A 27,287-nucleotide genomic window follows, 5' to 3' on the forward strand; every position below is an offset into this window, starting at 1 on the left:
TTCCAGCAGCGATTGCCGGTCCTCAAAGAGTTTGTGGCGGAAGATGGCGACTGGGGAGCCTTCCAAAGACGCTTTCTCACCCACCAAGAAATGTCGCGATGGACGGACGACGAGGCGCTACGCGCGCTGCCGGCGATGCTGGACAGTGACGCCTTCGCCACTCTTACTACGGCGCCGAGATCGGCGTGCACCATGCTGCATGCGGCGCTTCGACTCCTGTCTGCAGTCTACGGACCACCTTCTGACTGCAGACAGCTGTTTTACGATCGTCAGCGGGGCGCCAAGGAATCGCCCCTGGCATACCGCACAGCTCTCCTGGCCCTGGCGAAGACGGCTTTCCCGCGGATGGACGAGGAAGGGGTGGACGCTATGCTGTTGGCGGACGATTTGGACATCGTAATCTTGGCGCAAGACGACAAAGAGATGTGTTCCCTGCGGGCCGCATGGCACATCCACGCAAACTTGCTATCCCAGCGTCGCAAGGCCAGCAAGGCGGCGGCCAGGCATGCCATGGCTGCAACCAGCCTCCCATCGGAAGAGGTCTGCGCTGTGGGTCGCCCGACGGAGTGGAGATCCGGGGGCCGGCCAGCTCGGGACGGGCCGAGCCACCAAGATCAGCCCAAGCCGTCTGGGGCGCTCACGCGGTGCTACAACTGTTGGCTCCGGGGCCATGTGGCTTCGGGATGCCGGGCTCCTCGACAGCGCGGTGCGACGCCTCGGCCGGACGACGCGTCTCTACCCAAGGCTTCGCAGCAAACTCCGGCAAGTCGTGGCACCCCACATGTTTGGCCTATTCACACACCTGTGACACACTCATGCACTGCAACGAACAGGGTTCAGAAATCGCCTGTTGTTGCGTCTAAATGTGCCGCGATGGGGAGGGCGTTCCAACCGGACCCGTGGTCTGAGTTGGCGCACCGCGTTGTTGCCGTGTCGGCGGGGTCGTCGGTCGTTGTGGGGCATATTGATGGGGTTGAGGTGCGGGTCTTAGTTGATACGGGGGCATCGGCGACCATTGTGTCCGATTTAATTTATAACATTCTTCCCGTTCAAAGCCGTCCTTTGCTCCCCATTGATGTTCCATGCTATGCTGCCAACGGGGGCTCGCTGGGCATTATCGGTCAGATCCGCGCGCAAATTTGTATTGGGGACATCAAATTATCTGGGCCGGTATTGGTCTCCTCCTCACTGGCAGTTCTGTGCCTGTTGGGGACGAATTTCTTGGCCAAAATGCCAATTCGAATCTTGATCGACCAGGGTTGCATCGAACTCCCATCGAGCCGACGTATGATGTTCTTGTCTTCCCCCGCTACTGTCCGTACGGCATTTGCGACGGTACAAGCGCTCGTTACAAGGACGGTACGCGTACCGCCGGGGGCTCAGATGCTCATGCCTCTTAAGCTGCGGCGACCATTCGCTAAGGGGATTGGGGATCGGGGTGTTCTGTTGGGACCGTCTAGGGCCGGAGTCAACGGACCTGATTTAATAGCGACCCAGACCATTGTGAAAGGGGACGGGGAACCCTTCATCGCGGTCCTCAATGTTGGGTTGCGAACAGCTGTGGTTCCTCAAGGGACCGTGCTTGCGTACGCAATGCTGGTACCCTGTGAGGAACCGGTCATTGGAAATGTGAGCACCACTCCATCGTCGCAACCGCATTCGGACCGTGATGAGGGATGGCTGGATGCGTTTTGCGCGGGATCAACGGACCTGTCCGACTCACAGCGTGAGAAGCTACGAACCCTTCTGCGCGAGTTTTCCGACGGTTTTAGTCGACACAAATATGATATTGGCTGTACTAAACTGCTGAGACACCATATTGACACGGGTGGCAGCGCACCAATCTGCCAAAATCCTTTTTTGTTGCGTCCCGCCGAAAAGGATCATGTCAAATCGGCTGTAGACGACATGCTAGCTGCGGATATAATATCCCCTTCTACCAGCCCTTGGGGTGCACCCATCGTGTTAGTGAAAAAACACGATGGCTCCTTGTGGTTTTGTGTTGATTTTCGTTGGCTAAACAAGATCTCCGTAGCCGATGCATATCCGCTCCCTCGGATGGATGAATCGCTTGACGCCCTGGCGGGGGCGCGGTTCTTCTCCACATTGGATTTACTGTCAGGGTTCTGGCAGCTCCCTCTGGATGATGAATCTAAACCTAAAACAGCTTTCCGTATGCCGCACGGCCTATTCCAATTTAACCGCTTGCCGATGGGGCTCCACTCAGCACCGGCAACTTTCCAGCAATTAATGGAATTGGTCCTGGCTGGGTTGCAATGGGATTCGTGTTTGATTTACTTAGACAATATCATCGTCTTTAGTAAAACATTCGACGGACACTTCCAGAGGTTGCGGGCTGTTTTCCTCAAAATGCAGGCTGCTAATTTGAAATTCAAGCCGCAGAAATGTAATTTGCTCCGCGAACCGGTGCGGTATTTTGGCCACATTGTCGGACGGTCAGGTATTGCCACAGATCCCGCCAAAACGCAGTGTGTCAGCTCCTGGCCGACTCCCACCTCGGTGGGGGAGGTCAGGAGTTTAATTGGTTTCGTGTCGTATTACCGACGGTTTGTTGCCGATTTCGCGACGATCGCTAAACCCTTACATGCCTTGACATCAAAAGGGGTCAAGTTTCACTGGGGACAGGAGGAGGCTGCTTTTCGCTCCCTTCGGGACGCCCTAGTGGTGGCCCTGCCATTAAGTTATCCCGACTTTTCTAAACCCTTCTTGCTCGATACGGACGCAAGCAACACGGGAATTGGGGGCATGCTTTCCCAGGTTGTTGGGGGTGTAGAGCATGTAGTAGCATATGGCAGTCGGGTTTTGTCTCTGGCGGAACAGAGGTACTGTGTTACCCGTCGGGAACTGTTGGCAATCGTTTACTTTGTTCAGCAATATCGCCCATATCTGTACGGTCGCCATTTCACCGTCCGCACAGCTCATGCGGCGCTGCAGTACGCCTTGCGGGTTCAACAGCCATCGGGACAATTGTCCCGATGGTTGGAGATTCTCCAAGACTTCGACTTTGAGACTACATATCGTAAGGGCGTTCGCCACACATACGCAGATGCTCTGTCGCGTTTGCCGCCCACCTCCGAGTGCGCTTGCCTCCTGGGTTCGGGGCGTTGCAGACCTCCGAATGTAATCTCGGATTCGGTCCTTGGGGCCGCCGCTGATGCACCTTTAATTGTGGGTCTTATTGAGCAAGAAGGGAGGGATTCTTTGTTGGGATTATCTGTTGCGGAGTGGGGGCGCCTCCAAATGGAGGACACCTCCCTCCTCGCGTTGCGCCGTCGCATCGGGGGGTGCAAAATGTCGACTCGTGGTGGTTGGTCCAGGGTCTCCTGATGCATTGGGATGGGAGGTCCCGCCGACACCGGCTGGTGGTGCCTTCCACACTGAGGGTTAGAGTGGTGTGGGCTGCTCACGAGCGACTCCTACACCTGGGGACTCACAAAACCCTTGCCATGCTCCAGCTGGATTTTTCTTGGCCGGGCATGGCAAGGGACGTGGATGATCTTGTAGGGTCTTGTACTCAGTGCGCGCAATGGAAGCCACCAGCAAGGGGGTCCAACCCACCATTGCAGTCTATCAAGGTTTCCCGGGTTAACAAACTCGTCGCACTTGATATTTTGGGCCCATTCCCCGCTACACCTAGGGGAAATAAATACCTATTGACCAGGGTGGAATATTTTACGTGATGGCCTATGGCCTGGCCCCTCGCCAACCAGTCAGCAGCAGCCATCGTGGAGGCCTTTGTCCAGGGCTACGTCCTCGACAAAGGTACTCCGGAGCGGCTGCTGACCGACTAGGGGAAAAATTTCTTGGGTAAACTTCTCTACGAAGTGTGCGAGCTCCTGGGTATGAACAAAATCCGTACCTCCCCATATCATCCTCAAACTGACGGGATGGTGGAGTGTCTGCATCGGACTATCACGTCCATGCTGTTCCAACAGGTGTCTGAATCCCAGACCGACTGGGACCTTCACATTCCGGGCGTTTTGGTGGCCTACAGAATGGCTCCTCATGCGGCGACCGGATTTTCGACCTTCTTCCTAATGTACGGTCGCGAGGCTAACCCGCCTGTCGCGACTCAGCTGCGGATCTCGGCGCCGCATGCGAAATCCAAATTGGTCGACCATGTCAAATTCAACATCTCTAAATTGACAGAGGCACGGGAGGCGGCCATCCAAAATTCAGACCTCCGCCAGAGGGCGAATTAAAGGCTCAGGCTAAGCCGGGTACATGTACTCCAGTGGAAACCGGGTGACAAGGCGTGGTTGCACTGTCCCCAAGTTCCGCTGGCGACCTCCTCCAAGCTGTTGCGGCCATGGCGGGGGCCTGTGGAAGTGGTGCAGGTCTTGCGGCCACAATGTGTACGCATCCGGTGGGGGAAGCGTCGGTGGTTCGTGCACCCCTCGCGGTTGAAACCGTTCGTTGCGCCCCATGTTCCTACTACACTCACACATGGCCAAACATGTGAGGGGTCCACCGACTCCCGGAGTCCGACTTCGCTGCATTCGCCTGACTTGTCACCGACTGTTCCGCCTCCAGGTGCACCAGGATTGACGTGCTCGCGACCGTCAACCCCTCCCAGGGGGGGGTCGGGGGTCGTTCGTCGGCAAAGCCAGACACTCTCGCACCCGGGGCTGCCCATTGTGACGGTCCCGCTGCAAGAACGCGCGCTAAAACGCGCAGGCTTTTGTGAGGTCGGCCGCTCGTGCAGCCTTTGCTGGGATCGCGGGGGTGAGGGGTCCTTGAAATTGTACATATGTTGTTTTTTTTACGGGATGGGGTATTTATTGGGGGGGTGCGTCGGGATATTTTTCTCTCTCTCGGTTGTTGTTCTTGTTGTTGTTGTTTTTACGCGAGGCACACACGGGTAAAGGGGGGGAGATGCATCTTTATTGTGAATTTTGTTGCAGCCGGGACGGCTGCGGGCTGTACAAGGGGGGGTGATGTAGAGGTGTTACGGGAGGGCGAACAAACACACCAGGGGTGGTTATGCCCGCATGCGGAAGGATGCTTACATCCACGTCCGCATCGTTTAGCCGGGGGGGCTGAAACGGCGCTGTGATCCCCCACGGCCCCACCCCTCGGGGGGGGAGTTGCTATATAAGGCGTTGAGCCGGTGGGCTCGGGGTTGAGTGTTAGCTTTAACCAGTGAAGCAAGAAGACCGGCTAGAGAGGCCCTGGGACTCCCCTGGATCGCTGTCCTTCTAAGGACCGACCAGGGCAAGCCAGTGGCGTGGGCCCGAGAGCCCAGAGCCGATGCTCTTGTAAGAGCCGGTCTGGTGTGTCAGGGTGCTGTGATCCCAGCTTGACCAGAGCGGGATCAGCTAGCCTCCCCTAGCTCTGTAGTGGAGGACCTGGGAGTAGGCTAGCCGAGATAGAGATCGTGGGATCTCCCTGTTAGACGGGTGAAGGGGCCGATACCCCTTCAAGTGTTGTATACCTTGGCCTGTATAGAGTGGAACGGTTAATAAATAAGTGTGCCTCCGACTACGTCGTCCAAGTCTCTCTTGAACCTACTACATCTACACTGGTACACACATATACATACACATACACAAAGACAAAGATCCCCTGTGTAGCGAGCCCCTATGAAGGTCGGCACGGCACACGAGGGTGTGGGTGGCCAGCACCACGCCCGGCCGCCTTTGTCTCCCTAGTTGCGATGTTTACTACACACCGCACCAGGTACTCATTTGAAGCTGAGTCGACCTAGGGGAGGCCCAGGACTGGTTCAAATAATCGTCACCAATTGGCCGTGAACAACAACACATACACAACACCAACAGATACACAACAACACAACACATACACAACAACACACACCAACACATACACAGCAACAACACATACCAACAGATACACAACAACAACACATACTCTTTGGTTCTTTCGGTAAAGTCACATAGGTATAAAATAAAATTAATCAATCACAACAACACACCAACAGATACACAACAACAACACACACCAACATATACACAACAACAACAACATACACCAACACATACACAACACAACAACAAATACACAACAACGACACACACCAACACATACACAACAACAACACACCAACACATACACAACAACGACACACGACACACAACAACAAATACACAACAACGACACACACTAACAGATCTATCCTGTCTGTGCCCCAATCGTCAGATCCAACTGACCACCAGGTGGTGATCAGTTGACAGCTCTTCCCCTCTCTTCACCTGAGTGTCCAGAACATGCGGCCTTGGGTCCGATGATACAACTATCAAGTCAATTATTGACCTTTGGCCCAAGGTTCTCTGGTACCAAGTACACTTATGAGCATCCTTGTGTTCGAACATGGTGTTTGTTATTGACATTCCAAGACTCGCGCATAATTCCAATAATATCTCATCATTCGGGTTCAGAACGGGGGGGGGGGCATTCCTCCCAATCACGCATCTCCATGTATCTCCATCATTTCCCACGTGAGCATTGAAGTCGCCCAGTAAAACTATGGAGTCGGTAGGCAGCAATCTTTCGAGAACCGCACCCGTCCCCAAGAAGGCCAAATACTCTGAACTGCTGTTTGGTGAAGACCCGATGTCTCATTGAGGCAACCCTCTCATCCACTGGCACAAACTCCAACTGAACAGCGCCAAGCCAGGTGCTTATGAGTATCCCCACACCTTGTCAGGGTTATTCTGGAATAGGAGAGAGACCACTCCCAATAGAGAAGGTTGGTACCAGTGCCAATGCTGTGTGTGTAGGTGAGGCCCACGATATCTAGTCGATACCTTTCCACCAGCTCCGGCTCCTTCCCCGCCCAGTGACGTGACATTCCACGTCCCAATAGCTAGTGTCCATTGCCCAGGTCCAGTCCGTCCGAGACCATCCCTCCCCCTGTCATACTGGCATTGCACCCGCCCCTCACCATTCACCCAAAGGATGGTGGGCCAACAGGACGGCGCTACATAGCCATTTCGGGCTGGGCTCGACCGGGTTACGTGGGTCACCCGGCCACCAGGTGCTTACCGGCGAACACCACCCCCAGGCCTGGCTCCAGGGGGTCTCTTTATATTTAAGAACAATTCATAAGGTGTTTTTGTTTGGACCGTTATTTGTCTGGAACCTCTCCCCAGACCTGTTTGCCAACAGGAGAGCCTACCAGGAGTACAAGACGCCAGGCGACGTAGCTCTGAATGTCATTGGAACTCACAAACCTCACCACCACGATAAGGTTACGATCCTTCGGTGTGGCCAGCACTAATCTTCTGCTTCAAAATATTTTTTAAGGAACATTTATAATGTTAAGGGAAGGAAACAAAGTTTTTCCAAAACGTTGGTGCTGCAATGGCAAAGGCTTTGTGTCACCTATTCCAATTCTTGTTCTTGGGATAGGAGGAGGAGGATCTCCACCTGGACACGCCTTAGGTTTCTTAGATTTGATAATGGGGTTAATGAATCAGCTAAGTATAGCGCAGATTTGACAATAAGCACTTTATGGATGAACAGTGCCCAATGTAGATGCCTTCAAGTGATGAGAGATTGGATTTTAAGTAGAGGTCACAAGTAGAGGTCTGTTTCGTAATTCATTAGGAGCTTATCTGTAAGCAGCATAACCGTAGTCAAACAGTAGTAGAAAGATAGCTTCAATAATTTGCAGGTGTAATAGAATGGGGAATGCAAAGTTTTAGTTTCGGTATAAAAATCTAAAGTTTTATTTTATGTTCTTTAAGATGTAATCAATATGGGGTTGGAATGTACGTTTTTAATATATTAGTAAACCCAAGTATTGGAAGCATTCTGTTCAATTATGGTGTTTCTGATATCAGTAATAGGTGAAGAAAATGAAACCGGATTTTTGTTTGAGGAAACGACCATGATCTTCGTTTTTTAAAGGATTTAGGAGCAATTTTAGTGGTGACAGTTGATGGTGAATACATTGTTTTATTGTGTTGGAGATTCTGTTTGACTCCGTGAAAAGATTTACCTGATACTAGTGTAGTGGGCTCAAACAGAGATTCAGACGTATTCTTGGAGGCAACACATGTGTAGGGGTGTTACGGGAGGGAAACGGACAAGCACACAGGGGTGTCCACATCCACGTCCGCAAACAGTTACCACCCTGGGGGGCTGAGGGGGGATGCTGGGATCCCACACAGCCCCACCCCTCGGTGGCAAATTGGTATAAAAGGCGGGGAGCGAGAGGGCTCGTGGTTCAGTGTTGGAAAACTAACGAGTGAAGAACCAGTGAAGACTAAAGACCGGGCAGATAGGCCCTGGAACTCCTCTGACTCGCCGTCCTTCTCAGGACCGAGCAGGGCAAGCCAGTGGCGTGGCCCCAGAGCCTCAGAGCCGATGTTCTTCTAAGAGCCGGGTCTGTCTGGTTGGGTGTCGTGACCTGTGCCTTGACCAGGGCTGGGTCAGATAGCCTCCCCTAGCACCCTTAGCGGAGGACCTGGGAGCAGACCAGTTAGGCAGATAGCATAGGGGTGTATCCCAGTCCAGTACGGGTGAAGGGGCCGTTACCCCTTCAAGTGTTGTATACGTTGCCCTGTGCCAAGTGTAAAGTTAAAATAAATAGTGTGCCTCGACTACACCGTCTCTGTCGCCTGTGAACCCACTACACATGTATTATTACCAACACAAAGGGGTAACTGCCCCTTAGCCATATAACAAGCTATGGTGGTGGACCACCAGGCTAACTGCACTAATTACACTGTCACTGGCCACAACGGACCGGACCTCAGCTTGGGTCCAGGTCCACGTGTTGTAGACTTTTGCAGAATGTAGAACGCCGATGAAAGTTTCTTTTGGATAACAATGCCGGTTCCACTGGGGGACCCGCTTATATCCCTGTTGCGGGGCTCGCTCTGCCCCTGGCTACGACCCCCTTCTGGAATCCTCGAGGAGGATCTCCACCTGGACACGTGATCACCCCAGCCCCACTTTTGGGGTCCCATGGTAGACACCTCCGGTCACGTGTCCTCTGGGGTCAACCAGAGTGCCATGGCCCCTTGCAACCCCGTTCCATGGCCGGCACTCTCGCACCCTTTCCTGTAGGGGCTGGCACTGCAATGCAGAGCGTGATGCCCTCCATCACTGCCAGTCAGTGCTCCCTGAGCCCTACTAGGGCCGGTACTGCATCCACATTCAGTGGTGTCCGCAAAGTCAATACATTGCACGCCGTGCCTCTCCCAGGCCGGCTTCACACAGTGACATCCAGAGATGTCACTACACAAGTGTAAAGGAGAGCCGACACAAGGTTGCAGGGGGTTCGTCTTTTATTCTTCCCCCAGTCCACACTCGTCCCCAGCCTTCTCTGCCCCCTTTAACCGCGGCAGCTCCCTCTGTCGGAGGCCCTCTCGTTGCATTCCCTGGTTCGGTGTCGCCTTGTCCAGTGCTGCCATCTCTCCAGCCCCTGCGACCCCTGGTCGTGCCACCTCTCCATCGGGGCCTCACATGGGGCGCTGTAGGTGACAAGGGAACAACAGGGCACTGAACCCCCTGCAGGTCGGCGAGTGGTGGCCGGCGACCTTGGCCTGGGTAGGGGTGATCATGATGGCGGTGATGATGGCGGTGACGATGGCGATGACGATGGTGGTGATGGAGGTGGAGAGTTGTTTGGCTTAAGGCGGGTGAGGTGCACAAACCATCGTCGCTTGCCTAGTTGGACCTGGACGCACTGAGGTTGGAGTGCTTCAACGACCTATGGTGCGGTTAAGCCGCTCCACCATCCCATCGGTCTGGGGATGATATGGAGATGTTCAGACCTTTTTAGTGCCCAGGCTAGACCAGACGTCCTTTAGTAGCCACTTGGAGAAATTCCTGCCTTGATCTGTGAGCAACCGCTCCAGTGCCCTGTTGTATATGTTGGATTGTGAAATTTTGATAAAAATAATAAAAATTAATAATTTTCCGAAAAATGCGCAAATCGCATTTATTATGTTAATGTGTGTATTAATATGCATAAATTATGATAATGCGTGTAACTATATGCATACATTATGATAATCACAGAGATAATCGTAGTAATTTATGCGGATGCTTGCGATTATGTTAATGTGTGCAGTTGTGATATTTAAGCTTAGCTTCGTTTATCCAGTGTTATATCAATCAGGATAACACGATTATCATCGATTAAACGTTTACCGATTATCCTAGTGTGTGTTATGATATTTTAGGTCTCCATTTTCATATCTCATCACAGGATACAGTTATCAAGAATAAGATAGTTTTGCATGGACTTGGAAGGAACACTCGATATGCTTCTGTGATAACAATTTTATTCTAACAAGCATGTGACATTCTATCATGCAGGTCAAACATGCGTCAATAATTCATGGGCAAGATTATGCAATTAACGAAAATGGATGACTAAAACACTTCTAACAATCGTAACCTCTACCTTTCCACCAGGCATCTCATTAGTTCGTTTTTGTATCGATCACAATCGGCGACTGGCCGAGTTTGAAAACAAGCATGACACACTTCATTTTGCGGTAATAAAAGCACTTATTGTATCCCAGAGGCGAAGGTATATGTCAATAGATTCATCGGCAAGTATAAAATCCTTTTAACGGAATGTTTGATATAATGGTGGGTGAGGGCGTGTGTAGTGGTGTGAGGGCGAATCTAGCTCTGTTTTAATTAATTCTTCGGCGAAACTCTAGGACAAAGAAACCGGTTTGACAAGATAGATTCCTGTGTGCTTCCTTGAGTCTGTGTGTGGGGAGCGATACGACCGATTAGGAGATTCCTCTGTCCGTGCGAGTTGCAGCCGAGACTTTCTCCGCTGCGAGGTGAGCGGCGGCGCTTGGCGGCGCTCGTTCTGAAGGTTTTGACTCTCTTTCTCCACTGCTCGATTGATTTTGCACGACGCTCGCCGTCGTGTTGCGCGATGATCCCGTCCTCGCTGCGGGACGTCTTGTGGTGCTCACTGGGTGTTGGTGTGCATCAAACACACTGCGCATTCGATAGCTCTTGCTCTCTCTTGGTGGCAGCCCCCGGCTTCTCCACTGCTGGACGATTGTTGAGTCGGCACGATGCTCGCCGTCGCTCTGGACGTATAGTCTATTCTCACTGGCCGTTGGTCGGTGTGTGTTTTAAACACGCGGCGCATTCGACAGCGCTGTCCTCCTCCTCACAGCCGTTTGACCAGGCTTTCTCCACTGCTTCGCGCTCTCTGCTTTGCTCGCTTGGCGATCTCCGCCTTTCCTGCGGGTGGTTCGCTGGTCGTCACTCTGACGAGGAGCGATGCTTCGTTCGTGGCAGGGTGGACGTTGGCGTCTTTGTTGGCTTCACTCGCAGCTTGGCGACTCAGGGTAGCGATTCTTCTCAGGTGGTGCAGACCTCGGCTTGTAGCTGCACGTCGCTACCCCGCAAACCTCGTCATTCTGGATGACGAAAACTTCTTCGTTGTCGGCGTTGAGATGAGATGGGGCCGACGCCCCGTGACGAGATGGGGTCCAGAGCCCCTGACGATCTGCTTTGGATGGATTTTTCCTTGGCTTATATTGGGAAATTCCACTCAGTTTCCCGAGTTGTCCAAAAGGCTGTGTCATAAAACATTCCTGTGGGGGTGAACCATCTGCGTCCGTGTGTGTGTCGTGTGCGTGTCCGTCCGTGTGTTTCGCGTGCGTGTTTGTCCGTGTGTTTATTAGCTTTGAAGACACAGCTGTGTGTCGTTCTGGAAGAAGGGGTGGGGGGGGGGCCTCGTGACGGCGCCACCTAAGTTATCCATTAACCAGACCGATGATTCGCGTTCGCATCGAGTTATATATAAAAAAAAATATTCGAATCCATGTTTTTGTTACTGAATAATATTTGTCGCGAAAACCTACGCGTTAAGCGAGCTTAATTATTCCCCCCCTTGCTCGGGGATCATATCTTTTGTCTCACACAGCTTAAGTTGTTTTGGTTTGGAAGTTGAAATGCGACTTATTTCCATTATGCCCAAGTTATGCCGAAACCGTGTTCACGATGTTTCATCGTGACCCGATCTCCCATGGAAATGTTATTTGCTCGCGTGTGCAATTTTTGCTGTCCGTGTTGCGGGGAGACAAAGACGGTTGTTTCCACGGTGGAAGCACCCGGCGCATGCGCTTATTTATTTATCTTCGGAGGCATGTGTTCCAACCTTTATTGGGGCAATCTCCTGGCCCCTGGTGTGTGGGTGTGGAGATCCTCTTCGGGAAAACAAAGACGGCCGTGTTGCGTTCGGTTAATTATGGGAGACTTCTCCGCCCTTAGCTCCTCTTCTACTTTAATTCCGTACTTATTATTTGACTTCTTGTGATTATTTAATCTGATATCCCGGCTAGGAATTTTGTTTTGGAGCGACCCAAGCCATAATTATTCTTTGATGCTTCGGCCCGGCCGCGTAGAAATTATTTAAGGTAAATAATGTCCGTATTTAATTAACAATTGATGAATCGCGACTCTGGTGCAGACTGTAGTCTGGTTTCCAATTGGAGTAAGGATAGATACTGTTTGCTTACTCTTCATGGCTAAGTTGGTAACTTGTTTATCTAACATGGTTAAAAACCCGTCTGTGCTTTTTATCGTCAATGTTGTTTCCTTTGTTAAGAATATAATTATATATTTCGTGGCCTGGTTTTGTATTTATCAAAGGGTTTTTTTTAACGAAAGGATGTCCTCCTGACCCCCCCCCGCCTGCAATTCCCCCCTCCCTTGTTCCTCTTGTGTGAAATTAGGGGAGTTTTTATTACCTTTATTGCCCTCTTTCATGCCCTCTAGTCTTTTGATATGAGGTATGCGCATATGTGGAAGTGTGGGGGCGTGTTCATTCCCACGTTGCCGCGTGTCTATTAAAAAAACGATATTATATATGTTGGCAGAATAATTCTTAAAAAAATAAAAAATATTTAAAAAAATAAAAAGGGGGCATATACACAACAGCCCCCTTATCAAAAATATACCCCTGCACGAAGGCATCGGCAATGGGTTGTGCCGTTTGGTCCGGGAGGGCCCACGCCATCGGCCACTTTGTGCAATACTCGACTCCAACCAACAAGTATTTATTTCCCCGTGGCATGACCGGCAGTGGTCCCAGGATGTCCAACATGACCAATTCGTTGACCCTGGTCACTGTAATAGGCTCAGGGGCACCCAGGTTACCCGGGGTGGTGGCTTACGCCACGCGCATTCGACGCAGGTTGCGACCCATCGGTGCACATCAGCAGTCATGCCTGGCGAGAAGTACTGACCCCATAATGTGGATAGTGTCTTCCGCCCAGCCAGGTGTATCAGCTGACGGCAGTGCACATCTGTAGTGACTGGGAATGTCACTGTGTGGTGCCAGGCTTGCGAGGCCACGGCGGGATGTATTTTGTTGTGTGTACACCCCGGACACGGGGTGTAGTACCAGCCCTAGTGGGGGCTTTGGTGAGCGCTGGTTAAGCGCGGTGGCCAGGCACAGCGTGCAGTGCGGAGAGAGTGTCAGCCAGCTGGGGTTACGTTGGGGGCATGATACTCTGGCTGACCTGGGGACACGTGACCGGATGATACTGGAGGGGGGCCACCGGTGGAGGGAGCCAATGGGTGGTCACATGGTCCGAGAAGAACTCTTGAGAGCCTTCGGGCATGGGCGAGAGAGCTGGAGAAGGTGGGCGGGGCGAGAGGTGGAGCCAGCCCCAGCCCGGCCCGATATGAAGGGGGCCCTGTGAGGGGCTTGGGGTTCTTATTGTTGGAGAGGCAGGAGGTCCACATCAAGCTTCAAGAAGCCTCCAGCCACGCGGACCGGGACCCAGCTTGTGGTCCGGAACGGGATAGTGGAACCGTGTCTAGTTCCGCCGTAGCGTGGTTAGTTGGGTGGTCACCACCCGAGAGTGTGTTGTGTTAATAGCCTGGAGTATGTTGTGCTAAGAGTTTAAGAAAACGTGTTGCTCCCAAGACAACGTCTGCGACTCAGTTGGACTCACTACACGTCCATGACCAATTGTCGATGCAGCGACTCCGGGACCACCAGGCATCGCTGGCGTCCTGCGAGTCCAATCGCATGAGGGGGTCCTCCCATATGACATACTCCTTCCCCCCCCTACCTCCGCTGAGGCGTGTAGCGCTCGCAGTGGGGCCTCCTCCTACTGTAGTCGTGGTCGGTCAGCTGGACCTCATCCTGTGCGCCCTCTGCCGTGTGTACGGGAGCGATGACCGTTCCCTCCGGCATTGCCTCCTTGCAGCGTGCCGCGCCTGTGGTGCATGCACACAAGGGCCCTGGGGCGCCAGCCTTGACAATGCGTCCGTGTTGGCGTGTCTTGTCCCCTTGCGATGCACCACCTGGTACATGTACTCTTGCAGGCGCTCTATTCACCTGGCCAGCTGGCCCGAAGACTAGTCGATGTGGAGCGAATACTGCAAGGCCGCGTGGTCAGTGCGGACCGTAAATTTGCGACCATACAGGTAGGGTCGAAATTGCTGCATGAAGTGGACGACCTTCAAGAGCTCCCTATGTGTGATGCAGTACCGCTGCTCCGCTGATGACAGCACGCGACTGCCGTAGGTGATAACCACCTCCCGACCCTGCTGGATGTGTGACAAGACGCTGCTGATGCCTACATCGCTGGCGTCCGTGTCCAGGATAGAGGGGAGGCCGAAATACAGAAAGGCCAATGGTGGTGCGTCTGTCAGACGCGAGCGCAGCTGCTAAAATGCCTCCTCCTCCAGGGGTCCCCAATAAAACCTCTGGTTCTTCGCCGTCAACACGTGCAAGGGCTTCGCAATGGTTTAAAAGTTGAGTTCAAATGAAAATACATCAATTAAATCACGACGTTTCGGAGGCAACACAAGTCTCCGTCTTCAGATGGGACCGTCACAGCTAAATTTACTGTATCAAGTGAGGAGAAATCCAAGAGACAAGATCTTAAATATAAGTTAAGGGGAGGGGCTTATTTAAATGTGGTAGTCAGGGACTGAAACGGTGGGGGGGGGGGGCTAGAAGGGAGGGTACAATTGGAGAACCTCAATCTGGATTACGGCCGATGTTGGCTGCCAAATCCAAAATAACAGTACTGTTAAACGCTCTTGTCTCTTGGATTTCTCCTCACTTGATACAGTAAATTTAGCTGTGACGGTCCCACCTGAAGACGGAGACTTGTGTTGCCTCCGAAACGTCGTGATTTAATTGAGTTATTTTCATTTATTATTATTTTATACCTACGTGACTTTACCGAAAAAACCTAAGAGTATGAATCCTTGCAGTCACGAAAGCTTCAAATCTCGAATGTGGGTCTAGTGGTTGAAGTACCGTATTCTCCCGCATATAACCCGCAGGGTATACCACTTTTTACAAACAAAACAAGACCCTGCGGGGTATATGGAGCTGCGGGCTATCCCAAAAATATTTTACATGTGTGACATGTCATAACTCATTAAATGTTTTCTTGGTAAGACTATCCACTATGCAACACTTACCTTTGACTAAAGCACTACTGAATAAACCACTCGCACTAAAATTGCACATGTTATCAAGTTTTAAATGAATTGTTTATACAGTTAAACGACAATGTTTGAAGTGCGCGCACTGTTTACCGGCGACGGGAGAGCTGGGGGGAGAGAGAGGTGGGGGGTTGGGGCAGCTGGGGGGAGAGAGAGGTAGGGGGTTGGTGGCGAGGCGACGGCGCTACCGTAGTGCCGCTATTATCTGCGCAGTGCGCAATCTACCAGTGCTAAAACTGTACTTACGTATCTAACACGTTCCTTCGGAGTGGGCAGGTAGGAACTTGGTTGGACAGCGCATTTGTGCTCGACAGAAAGCTCGCGGTCACGTGACGCACTTGTTTGGGAGGGGCTATGCACGACAGACAAATAATCCCTGGTGGGCAGTGTGGAACCTACCTGTACCAGTTATGTGTTACTTATTTATTGGATATTTACCTATTTACTGTTTTTTTTACCTATTTACTGTTTTAAGTTCACTCGTTTCCGGTTAGTTTGTTTTCTTTGTGCACGTTATGCTTTTAATGTTAGCAATTGATAGTGGAATGTATTACAAATGTAATTAATATGATGGAATCAAGCTGCGGTAACGACGTTAAATATATTAATGCATGCGGGGTATATGGAGGTGCGGGCTATCTGAATTTTTTTACACAAAACGCTATTTTTTAGGGGTATATGTGTCTGCGGGCTATATGCGGGAAAATACGGTAATCACTTGATATAGATTGCACTGGTTTGTAAAGTCAAATTAATGCATCATGTGGTAGGTTTATCCAATTCCAATTTTGGTACCGTATGATCAATCATTCACCTTTCGGAAGGGGTGATGTAATTTTATCCAATGATCCATTTTATATGTGTGCTACTTGTTGGTCTACAGTAACACATCAGGAGTAAAATTTTTGTTACCTTGAGAAGAAATTATGAGTGTGATACATTCAAAAGTGCCCGGGTCGGATACAGCAGTAATTTGAATGGATGGTAAGTAATGTAATTGTTTACATACACTGCCACAACTCCTCCTCTTGATTGTCTGTCTCATCGGAATATAATTATTTCCACCAAATACACAATAACAGATGCACCACCACCACAACACACAACAACAGATACACAACACCAGATACACAACAATAGGATGCACCACCACCCGTGCCCCCTACTGTGCCAAATTGCTGCATTTTAGTCACCTGGTGCTCTGCTCGTTGTTATGAGCCTCGCTCCTCTGCCCTCCGCTGTTGCTGGAGGGCGACTGCCTCCACCTGCCCAGTAGCAGCGTCCTTCACGAACCTCCTCCTCCAGAGGCTGATCTTGAAACCAATCGAACCAGTCAGTGGCAATTCCACTCAGCTCCATATCCTCCTGTACCACATCAGCTCCATCTCTTCTCCAGCCCGTGTCACTCATTCTCTCACCCACTCACCCATCAGTCCATCTCTTCTTTAGCCCATGTCACTCACTCACCCTCTCACCCAGTCACTCACCCACTCACCCATCAGCTACATCTGTTCTCCAGCCCATGCCGTACCCATTTATCGCCCTCGATCCGGACAAACAGAAGCTGGTTTGGGCATACGGTGGGCTGGGCCTTAGCCACTCATTCACCCACCCACTGTGGGGCACTGCTGTTAATGGGCACAGGCTTTAAAGATGGCCCAAAACGTCAAACGGCCAGCAACAAACAGCACTATCAAAGTGAGCACGGATAATAGTTCACACGTTCCTTGCATCATCGCCTCCCAACCTCATTCGAGCACCCGCACAATGCAATACATTTTTTTTTTCAAACATCTGGTGAATATAGTGGCCTCTCGTGGTTGTAGGGTTCAACGTGAAACAGTTATGTATGTTAAACTTCGCAACGTGCTGATCGGAGGCTCGGGGAAGGACATCAAACTGTATACAAAAAGCAGTTCTCATGAAATTTAAAAGTGCATAGCTCCAGTGGTTTCCTGATATTGGAAGAGCGTTCCAGACGGCCGCAAAGGCACATCTGGAAGCACCGGGCAACGCGGTGACCGTCTTTGTTCAACGGTTCGCCATAAGCCAGACTTCGTGTGATGGTTTACACTCCTTGAGATTAGCGACGTGTTGTGGTTAGTTTGTTACAATCACTTTGTGTGTAGAGAGTGCAACCGGTGCCAATGCAGCTCGTTGAGCACTGGACGGACACGGTCAGATGTTGTAGCAGTACCCCGTCATGCAGTGGCGGCTCCTGCAAAATCTCTCAGGGGGGGCAAATGTCTGGATGATTGATAAGGTCCACCCATGCAATGAATAAATTAACAGCTTAAGCATGTAAAGGCAACTTCACTTCTTTAATATTAATGAAAAATAAAGTGACTCTTACAATACATCTTGTTTGTTTATATACTCACTATTAAAACAAACCACTCAAGTTTATTTTATTAAAGATTCCACTAAGTGGCGATAAATTATATTGTTGGATGAAACGTGCTTACGTATGATGACGTTAGCACGTATGATGACGTAAGCACGTTAGTGCATGCCCTCCCGGAAGCCATAGAGAATGCATTGCAGCGCCCCCGTTCGAAAAAAAACATCTTTGAATGTAAGTCTATGGGGCCACTCGGGGCGATTCTCAGCCGTAGTGAAATCGCCCAAAAAGAGGCAGTACTCCACAGAACGTGACATGACGCTGATTGGACTATATCCAGAGGCTGACGGTGACGGCTAGCGTGACTCTGTGGTTGAATGACATTGGTGGTGCGTCGCCCAATCGCCCTAATGAAGAAACAGCCCCTGCCGTCATGACACGTGCCAGGCAATGTTGTACACGCTGCAGCTTGCCAGACGTCCCGTAGAGTAGCGATTTGCAATAATAGAGCCTTGTCTACAATACGACGCTACACGCCACCGCGTTGGCTGTCACGACTCAATAGTGGTGGAATGTGTCGTGGAGCCCTGATATAAACATTTGAGGACCTGACGAAATTTTGCATGCGGTGATCAAATTATATATTTTGATTGAGTATGGTGCTGAGGCTCTTTAGATGTGGAGGAAACGGAGTCCTGGAGTCTGTGAGCACCACACCTGATCCTCCCACTAATGTTTTCGCCTAAGCCCGAGTGCCGACCAGCGGAAACCTCCTTACTTTCCTGGATTCAGCGGCGTCTCGTTTCGTGCAAACCACACACGTGCACCGCGGCTACCGAGGCTCTCCATAACCAACTTTGACTTGACTGTGGTGTACAGTCGTGCGTTATCACCACGTCCGTGGAACGTGATGTCATGTGATGAGACGACGTCGGCGATCGGAGAGAGACGTTTGTTCAAAATAGGAAGGGCCCGAGGATGGACCATTATGGTACACCGGCTAGGTATGGCACAGGCGATGACTATTCATCACCCGGCTTGACGAACTGCGATCGACCGTATTGAGTAGCTACAACTCAATCCACCCCAGTGCCGTACCCGATACACTGAACCTTAGCCGCCCGATGAGTATCTCATGGTCGATGGTGTAGAAGGCGGCTGAGAGATTAAGGCCAACCAACGCTGCGGCATGCTAGTCATCCGTAATGTTGTAGAGGTCATCAGTGATCTTGTAGAGGTCATCGGTGATCTTGTAGAGGTCATCGGTGATCTTGTAGAGGTCATCGGTGATCTTGTAGAGGTAATCAGTGATCTTGTAGAGGTTATTGGTGCTGTGGCACCTCTGGTACGCTGACTGCAATGGGGTTGAATCTGCCCGTCACAGCGATGTGGGGACGGAGCGACCGCTTGAGACGAAGGCACTCCGTGACCTCTGATGTCGTACTCAGATTTGAGATTGGGGACGACAGTTTGCGGGGTCTCTCTATATATATTTATGCTAGCGGAAAGTACCCGGCGTTGCCCGGGTCCTAAAAATATTTCAAAACTACTCTTAAAAATCTAACAGCAGTGCGTACTGTAGTGGTACCTATGATTACAGCAGTGCATACCGACTGTGGTGGTACCTGCTCCAATTACAGCAGTGCATACCGACTGTGGTGGTACCTGCTCTGATTACAGCAGTACATACTATGGTAGTACCTGCTATCACTACAGTAGTACATGCTGACTCTATAGCAGTATTTATCGACTGTATAGCACAAAGTACTCACCTGACAGTGTGGCTTGGTGAGGCCTAGTGCCGTGCAGAGCCTCCGGCCTCACCTAGATTGTCCAGCCGGCCGAGGTGGCACCTTGGCAGGCTGGGGCTGGGCTGCTACCCCTGCCCCCCCTGCAGCCACGATCTCCCCGGCCGCTCTGCAGTAATATGTACGGCCTATAGTGATAGCATCTAGCGACTGTATATATGAGTAACTGCACGCATCGGGGTGGGGGGGACATTACACAGTGAAGAATTTATGTCAGCGTTTAGTGTATTTTTATAGCATTTTTAACGCAAAAGAAAATGTCCCCCTCACTCCCACCGAAGGCGTACGACTTGGCATGGGCCGTTCCCTTCACCAAAGGTGCGTGAGTTGGTACGGTCGTGCAGGCGTTATAAATAAATAAAATAAAAGCGCACAAAATCTCACAAACTCGCTAATTAAACTAATTAAAAGTTGACGGATGTGAAAAAGGAATAGCGCTTGGACACCGCGGGGCTTACGGCGTGGTACCTGGCTATTTTTTCTTTACATAAACCCCACCGTTGGAGAGCCAGGCGCGCGACCACACACAAACCCACATACAAATCCACACACAAACGCACAAACCCCGCCACAATTTTTTACTTTTATTTTTATATATAGATTGACTCAGGGCAACTTTTTTTGGGAGAGGTGCTACCTGCTCTATTTCGACACCGGTCTGGGGGAAGCAAACCCCTCGTTCAACTAAAGATTTTGCCGCGTGGACAATCGGCAGCGCAGGATGGACAGCGCGAATGCAGTCGAGTTGCGGCGTCTTCATTTGGCAGCCGTGGCGATGAACATCGACGCCCCGACTCCTGCCACCGACGTCAACAGTGCCAGGGTCTAGAGTGTTTTTTTGCATCGGGCCCCAGGTTGATAAAAACTCAGAGGGCAGGCCGGGAGAACGCCGTTACCTCCGTCAAGTGAGAAACCGCCACCTCGATCTTTACTCTATAAATTGGCGAAGAACGTCACGAGAGCCGTCCACCGACCCCGGGTTGACCGGTTGATGGGCGGTCGCAGTGCAGCGGAACCCTTCGCGACGCGCCACGGAGACACGGAGGGGTTGCGAGCTGATTAATTAACGTTTAAGTCATGTTATTATTTTTTACACAAATTGCGCCTCCGGTGATGCAGGGTGACCGTGACACGTGGAATATCTGTGAGTCACTCGTAGGTCTATATGCGAGTCTGTGGGTCTGTGTGAGTCTATGGGTCTCTTAATGAGTCTACATGTCTCTGAGAGCGTCTATGGGTCTGGAAGAACAACCTCTGAGGCACCCAATGACCTTGCACCTGAATTAGCTCCCCAGCGAGCGGAGCGAAATGTCGGACATCATGCCAAACTACACGCCGGAAAGATACGTGCTAACCACACGCAAGCGACATGCGGATCATGCAGCGTAAAAATCGTAGCGCCACCAAGCCTCGCTTGAAAAACACATGGCACTGTGTTGAGAGGGGAAGGGCGAGGGGGGGCTCTAGCAGGTGGAGTGGAAGACCCCCCCCACCCGGGGGGAGCCCCTCCCGTGCCCCCCCGTCGCGGCGGCGGTGGCACCGCCGACGATGAGGCGGTTGTACTCGTCCACGGCTCGCTCCGTGGGCAGCACAAGCAGCGTAACCCCGCGGGCACGGACAAAGTCCTGGGTGGCGCGGGGCACCTGCACGGACCCACGGTGAGCACGCTACAACTACTACTCCTGACTACTACTACTACTAACTACTACTAATAACTACTACTGCTAACTACTTATTTTAACTAGCATGAGCAGCGAAACCCCGTGGGCATGGACAAAGTCCTGGGTGGCGCGCGGCACCTGCATGAACCCAAGTTGAGCACGCTACAAATATTCATAACTACTACTAACTACTAGTACAGCTACTATTACTTACTACTACAAAGTACAACAGCTACTACAACCACTACGACTACTACAGCTACGGCAACGACTCCTACTAACCACTACTACAGCTACTGCTTCTTTTGTTAACTACTACAACTACTACTACAGATACTACTGACTACGACTACTACTACAGCTACTGCTAACTACTACTCTTAACTGCTACTACGACTACAACTACAACAGAAACAACAACTACAACAGAAACAACAGCCATCGACGTTCGCCACTGAGTGGCGGTGACGTCACCATGGCACCTGTGCCAAGCCAGGTGCACTTTGAGCCCACGTGAAGTGTGGAAGACACTCTGACAGGTCACAGGACAGACCCAGGTGCCATGGGTTATCTGACTGAGATGACTGGTAGATGAACCACCACCTGTGCCCCCTACTGTGCCAACTTGTGTTTTATCCACCCGGCACTCCGCTCATTGTTGTGAGCATCGCTCGTCTGCCCTCCGTTGTTGCTGGAGGACGACTGCCTCCAACTGCCCAATAGCGACCTTCACGAGCCTCCTCGACAAAGACCGATCTTAACACCGCTGGTACCAGTCATCGGAAAATCCACTCAGCTCCACAACCTCCCGTACCGCATCAGTCAATCTCTTCTCTAGCCCGTGTCATGCCCATTTAGCCCCATCTATCCAGCCAAACAAAAGCTGCTTGGGCATGCGGTGGTTGGGCATGCAGGCTACATGACCCAACCAACACAGCGTCGCTTACTGGAACTCACCGATGGGACTTTCTCCAGATACTTCCAAGATCTGCGAGTTCCTCACACAATCTGGCCTGGTTAAACCCAGGATAAATCGTAGGCAGGCCAGCCTGACTTTATAATCGTCGAAAATGTTCCTTTAGGGGGGTCCACGTTTCACAAGCATAGAGAATGGAGGGCATGACCCATGCCTGAGAAGACCCGAAGCTTCATGTGGAATGACAGGTCAGGTAACTTACACACAGCATTACGCAGCCTATTAAACGATAATTCTGCCCGACTGATTCTGAGTAAGACCTGTGCTGTCAAACCGGAGCTGGTCAAAAGCACACTGCCCAGGTACGTAAACCTCTCCACTCTCTCCACAACTGCCCGATCACCGATTGGGAGTTGCGGGATTGAAGTGTTTGATAACACAAAATACCCAGGCAGGTGCTTAGTTTTGGTGGGGATGATGGAAGGCCCCACCTCTTAGTGGCAAGCTCCAGGTTAAGCAGCAGCACCTCCAACTACTCAGAGTAAGCAGCAATAAGCAAATCGTTAGCATACATATATAACATTATTGATCAATAGGGAGGAATCTCCATCTTTACCAGATGGAGATTCCTCCAGCACAGCCATGGAAGGCTTCTCGAACTACGTGGTCAAAGATGATGCTTAATAATGTGGGAGTCAGAGGACATCTCTGCCGCACACTAAGATGAACAGGGAATGGCTCCAAATCCCAGCCACGTGGTTTTACCCGGGCCTGCCCACCATCCTGAAGGTCCTCAATGAATATGAGCAGTCAGGGACCCCCAAAGCATGGAGAACAACGCAGAGCCTAGGAATACTAATGGTATCATAGGCATTGACCAGGTCAATAAAGCAGAGATGTAGATCCTGTTGAAATTCATGACGGGGTGGGTGGCCGGCACCCCGCCCAACCACCTTTGTCTCCCTAGTGGCGACATATTTACACACCGCACCAAGTACTCATGTGAGGCTGGGTTGAACTAGGGGGGCCCAATACCAGGTCAGACATAAATCACTGGTGTTGGCTGTGAGCGGGAATATAACTCGGGTCTCTGCCGGGTTCAGAGCACAGCGTAGTGCTAACCACACACACACCTCATGCGCCGTGCCGGCATTCACAGGCACTGCTACCAGCTAACAGCACTTGCCCCCAGCAAGCTGGGTGGACTACCCGGGGCACATTTGTCTATGTGTGTGTGTTGCGCTCATGGGCTGAAGAAGAGATGGAGCTGATGCGGTACAGGAAGATGTAAAACAGAGTGGACCTACCGATGACTGGTACCAGCGGTGTCAAGATCGGCCTCTATAGAGGAGGATGCTCGTGAAGGACACTACTACTTGGCAGTTGGAGGCAGTCACCCTCCAGCAACAATGAAGGGCAGAGAAACAATGCTCACAACAACGACCGGAGCGCCTGGTGGCTAAAACACAGAAAGTTGGCACAGTAGGGGGCACAGGTGGTGCATCGGCCAGTCATCTCAGTCAGTCGACCCATGGCACCTGGGTATGTCCCGTGACCTCCTGCAAGCAGAGAGCCTTCGACACTTCACATGGCCTCGATGTGCACCTGGCCTGGCACAGGCACCGTGGTGACGTCACCGTCACTCAGTGGTGAATGGCTGTTGTTGGAATTATTGTTGAGTTTGTTGTTGTTGCGCTCACCTGCAGGGCTTGGTTCATACCGCATCCGATCACAAGGGTCTCAATGCCGGCATCCAGCACCTCCTGCAAGTCGGCTGGCTGCACGCCGGGCCGGTGCTGCAATATAGCATAGTGGGGAGTGGACGCCCCTTCGATTGCATGCAGCTGAGTAGCTTAAGATGTGGATGTCTCCTCTGCAATTGGTTGCAGAGGAGACATCGACTTACTTACAAGGTGGGACGTCACTTTTCGAGTCGATGGGTCTCTGTGTGAGTCTACAGGTCTCTGTGTGAGTCTATGGCTCTGTGTGACTCTATAGGTCTCTGTGTGACTCTATAGGTCTCTGTGTGACTCTATAGGTCTCTGTGTGACTCTATAGGTCTCTGTGTGAATCTATGGGTATATGTGCAAGTCTATGGATTCCCCAGACTTGGTAGCTGCTAGAACTACTTCTGCTACTACTAATGCTACTGCTATGACTACGACTGCTGCTAATATTACTACTACTACCGCTACTACTGCTGCTACTACCACTACTACCGTATTTTCCCGCATATAACCCGCGGGGTAGACCACTTTTTAGAAACAAAACAAGACCCTGCGGGGTATATAGAGGTGCGGGCTATCCCAAAAATATTCTACACGTGTGACATGTCATAACTCGTTTATTTTTTTCATGATAACACTTACCTTTGACTAAAGCACTGCTGGATAAACCACCCACACTAAAATTGCATGTTATCACGTTTTAAATTATTCGAGTTGTTTGTACAATGAAACGACAATGTTTGAAGTGGGCGCACTTTGTTTACCGTAACACTTTCAGTGGCTGTAGAGGGGTGCAAAAGTTTCAGCTGAGGCTATGGATTGCACAATGGGGAAGGGCCTTAACAAGCGTCTACTAGACACGGAATCATACCGGTAATTGCTGAGTCCCTTAGGCCACTGCTATTGTCTGAGCACTATACAGTCGCGACCATGAGATTTGTTTCAAACTTCCAATGGCTTTGTTGCCAGGAGGCAATGGCGTTACCGTAGTGCCGCTATTGTCTGCGCAGTGCGCAATCTACTAGTGCTAAAACTGTACAGGGGTAACTACCAGTCCAGTAGCTGTAATGATGAGGTCGAATGCTGGTAAGCCTAACAGTACGCTTACTTACGTATCTACCAGTTTTGTTTTACTTATTTATTGGATATTTACTTTTGCTACTTATTTACTGTTTTAAGTTCACTCGTTTCCAATTAGTTTGTTTTCTTTGTGCACGTTATGATTTTTATGTTAACAATTGATAGTGGAATGTATTACAAATGTAAACTTTGTATTAATATGGAATTAAGCTGCGTTAACAACGTTAAAGATATGAATGCATGCGGGGTATATGGAGGTGTGGGCTATCTGAAATTAGTTTTACACAAAACGCTATTTTTGCGGGGTGTTTGTGTCTGCGGGCTATATGCAGGAAAATATGGCACTACTGCTTCTGCTACTAGTACTGCTAATAATACTGCTACTACTGCTGCTACGAATATTGCTGCTACTAGTACTGCTACAACTACTGCTGCTACTAATACTGCTGCTAATACTACTGGTACTACTGCTGCTCTTACTTCTCCTACTATTAATGCTACAACTACTGCTGCTACTACTACCGCTAATACTACTGATACGACTGTTACTTCTACTGCTACAACTGCTGCTATTACTCCTGCTACTAATCTTGCTACAACTACTCCTGCGACTGCTACTTCCCTTGCTACTACTCCTGTTACTGCTCCTGCTACTACTACTGCTACTACTACTCCTGATACTGCTACTACCACTACTACTCCTGCTAATGCTACTACTCCTGCTACTACTCCTCCTGCGACTGCTACTACTACTATGCCTGCTACTATTACTGCTGCTACTACTACTACTCCTGCGACTACTACTACTTCTACTACTTCCGCTACTACTACTGCAACTCCTGCTACTGCTACTCCTGGTACTACTTCTGCTACTGCTGCTACTGCTACTCCTCCTGCGACTGCTACTACTACTGCTACCACTACTGCTACTACTACTGCTACTACTCATGCTACCACTACTGCTATTACTACTACTGCTATTACTCCTGATACCACTACTGATAATACTACTGCTACTCCTAGTACTACTGCTGCGACTGCTACTACTACTGCTACTACTCCTGCTACCACTACTGCTACTACTACTACTATTACTCCTGCTACCACTACTGATAATACTACTGCTACTCCTGGTACTACTGCTGCTACTGATACTACTACTGCTACTCCTGTTACTACTCCTCCTGCGACTGCTACTACTACTATGCCTGTTACTACTACTGCTGCTACTCCTGCTGCTACTCTTGCGACTGCTACTACTACTGTGACAGCTACTCCTCTTGCGACTGCTACTACTACTACTGCTACTAGTCTGCTACTACTACTGATAATACTACTGATACTACTTCTAATGCTGCTACTACTGCTGCTACTCCTCCTGCGACTGGTACTAGCACTGCGACTGCTGCGACTGCTGCTACTGCTGCAGGGGCAAGGAGGAGGATGAGGGACTGACGTCTGTGCCGGTCTCCCGCCAGTCCCAGGCTCGGCTGCCGCCAGGCCAAACTTTGCAGTCCTTGTAGACGCAGCTGGCGCCAGAGACACGCAGCTCCCCCCACCGCAGCGCCTCCACTCGCGGAGATGCCATGCAGGGACACTGACACAGACACACGGGAGGTGGACACTGACACACACGAGGTGGACACACACACACACACGAGGTGGACACTCACACACGAGGTGGACAATGACACACACGAGGTGGACACACATACACGAGGTGGACACACACGAGGTGGACACACACGAGGTGGACACACATACACGAGGTGGACACACATGAGGTGGACACACACGAAGTGGACACTGACACACACGAGGTGGACACTCACACACACGAGGTGGACACTGACACACACGAGGTGGACACTGACACACACGAGGTGGACACTGACACACACGAGGTCGACACTGACTGATTGACTCCTCACCACTTCGCGATGCGGAGCCTCGCGAAGTTTTCGGCTCCGAGAAAAACACGTGGGGGTCTGGCGGAAGTGACGTCACGGAGTGCCGCCTGGGGGGGGGGGCACGGGGGGCGGGGGAGTACGGGGGAGAGGGGACACGTGGAAGGGGTCGAGCACATGGGGCGGGATGACGGGGGGTAGGAGCACATGGAGGGGTGGAGCACGTGGGGGGGGGAGCACGTGGGGGGGGGGGGGGAGCACGTGGGGGGGGGGGGGAGCACGTGGGGGTGGTTGAGCATGTCGTGGGGGGGGGGTAGCACGTGGGGGGTGCTGTATATTTGGAGTCTGCGTCTCTCTTCTCCGTGGTCGCGTGGATTTTCCTTCGGGTCCTCCGTTT

The 27,287-nt window shown here is 51.1% G+C and overlaps 1 protein-coding gene across 3 annotated transcripts; it reads right to left on the reverse strand.

Annotated features, from left to right (window-relative positions):
- Positions 1-9,271: 9,271 nt before the first annotated feature.
- AAMDC (adipogenesis associated Mth938 domain containing) lies at positions 9,272-26,985 on the reverse strand. 3 transcript variants are annotated; one of them, XM_078882732.1, is made up of 4 exons: positions 26,915-26,985; positions 26,440-26,580; positions 23,877-23,972; positions 9,272-9,464 (listed from the first exon to the last, which is right to left on the reverse strand). In XM_078882732.1, the coding sequence occupies exons 2-4, from the start codon at positions 26,569-26,571 to the stop codon at positions 9,453-9,455; spliced, it is 240 nt and encodes a 79-aa protein (XP_078738858.1). In that variant the 5' UTR covers positions 26,572-26,580; positions 26,915-26,985; the 3' UTR covers positions 9,272-9,452. The 3 variants fall into 3 exon arrangements, with proteins under 3 accessions (XP_078738858.1, XP_078738856.1, XP_078738857.1); XM_078882730.1 differs by lacking the exon at positions 9,272-9,464 and adding an exon at positions 20,228-21,242; XM_078882731.1 differs by lacking the exon at positions 9,272-9,464 and adding an exon at positions 20,228-21,242 and having other exon boundaries at positions 26,440-26,607; positions 26,915-26,975.
- Between the last annotated feature and the right edge of the window lie 302 nt (positions 26,986-27,287).

This window comes from Lampetra fluviatilis, chromosome 67, assembly GCF_964198595.1.
Source record: "Lampetra fluviatilis chromosome 67, kcLamFluv1.1, whole genome shotgun sequence".
In the NCBI taxonomy this organism is placed as follows: Eukaryota; Metazoa; Chordata; class Hyperoartia; order Petromyzontiformes; family Petromyzontidae; genus Lampetra; species Lampetra fluviatilis.

Excerpts from the sequence above, each read along its gene's own strand:
- AAMDC (XM_078882730.1), bottom strand. The coding sequence starts at position 26,571 with ATGGCATCTCCGCGAGTGGAGGCGCTGCGGTGGGGGGAGCTGCGTGTC. Across the intron at positions 23,973-26,439 it reads GGCGGGAGACCGGCACAGAC|CACCGGCCCGGCGTGCAGCC; the intron begins GTCAGTCCCTCA and ends GCTATATTGCAG. Across the intron at positions 21,243-23,876 it reads GTATGAACCAAGCCCTGCAG|GTGCCCCGCGCCACCCAGGA; the intron begins GTGAGCGCAACA and ends GGGTCCGTGCAG.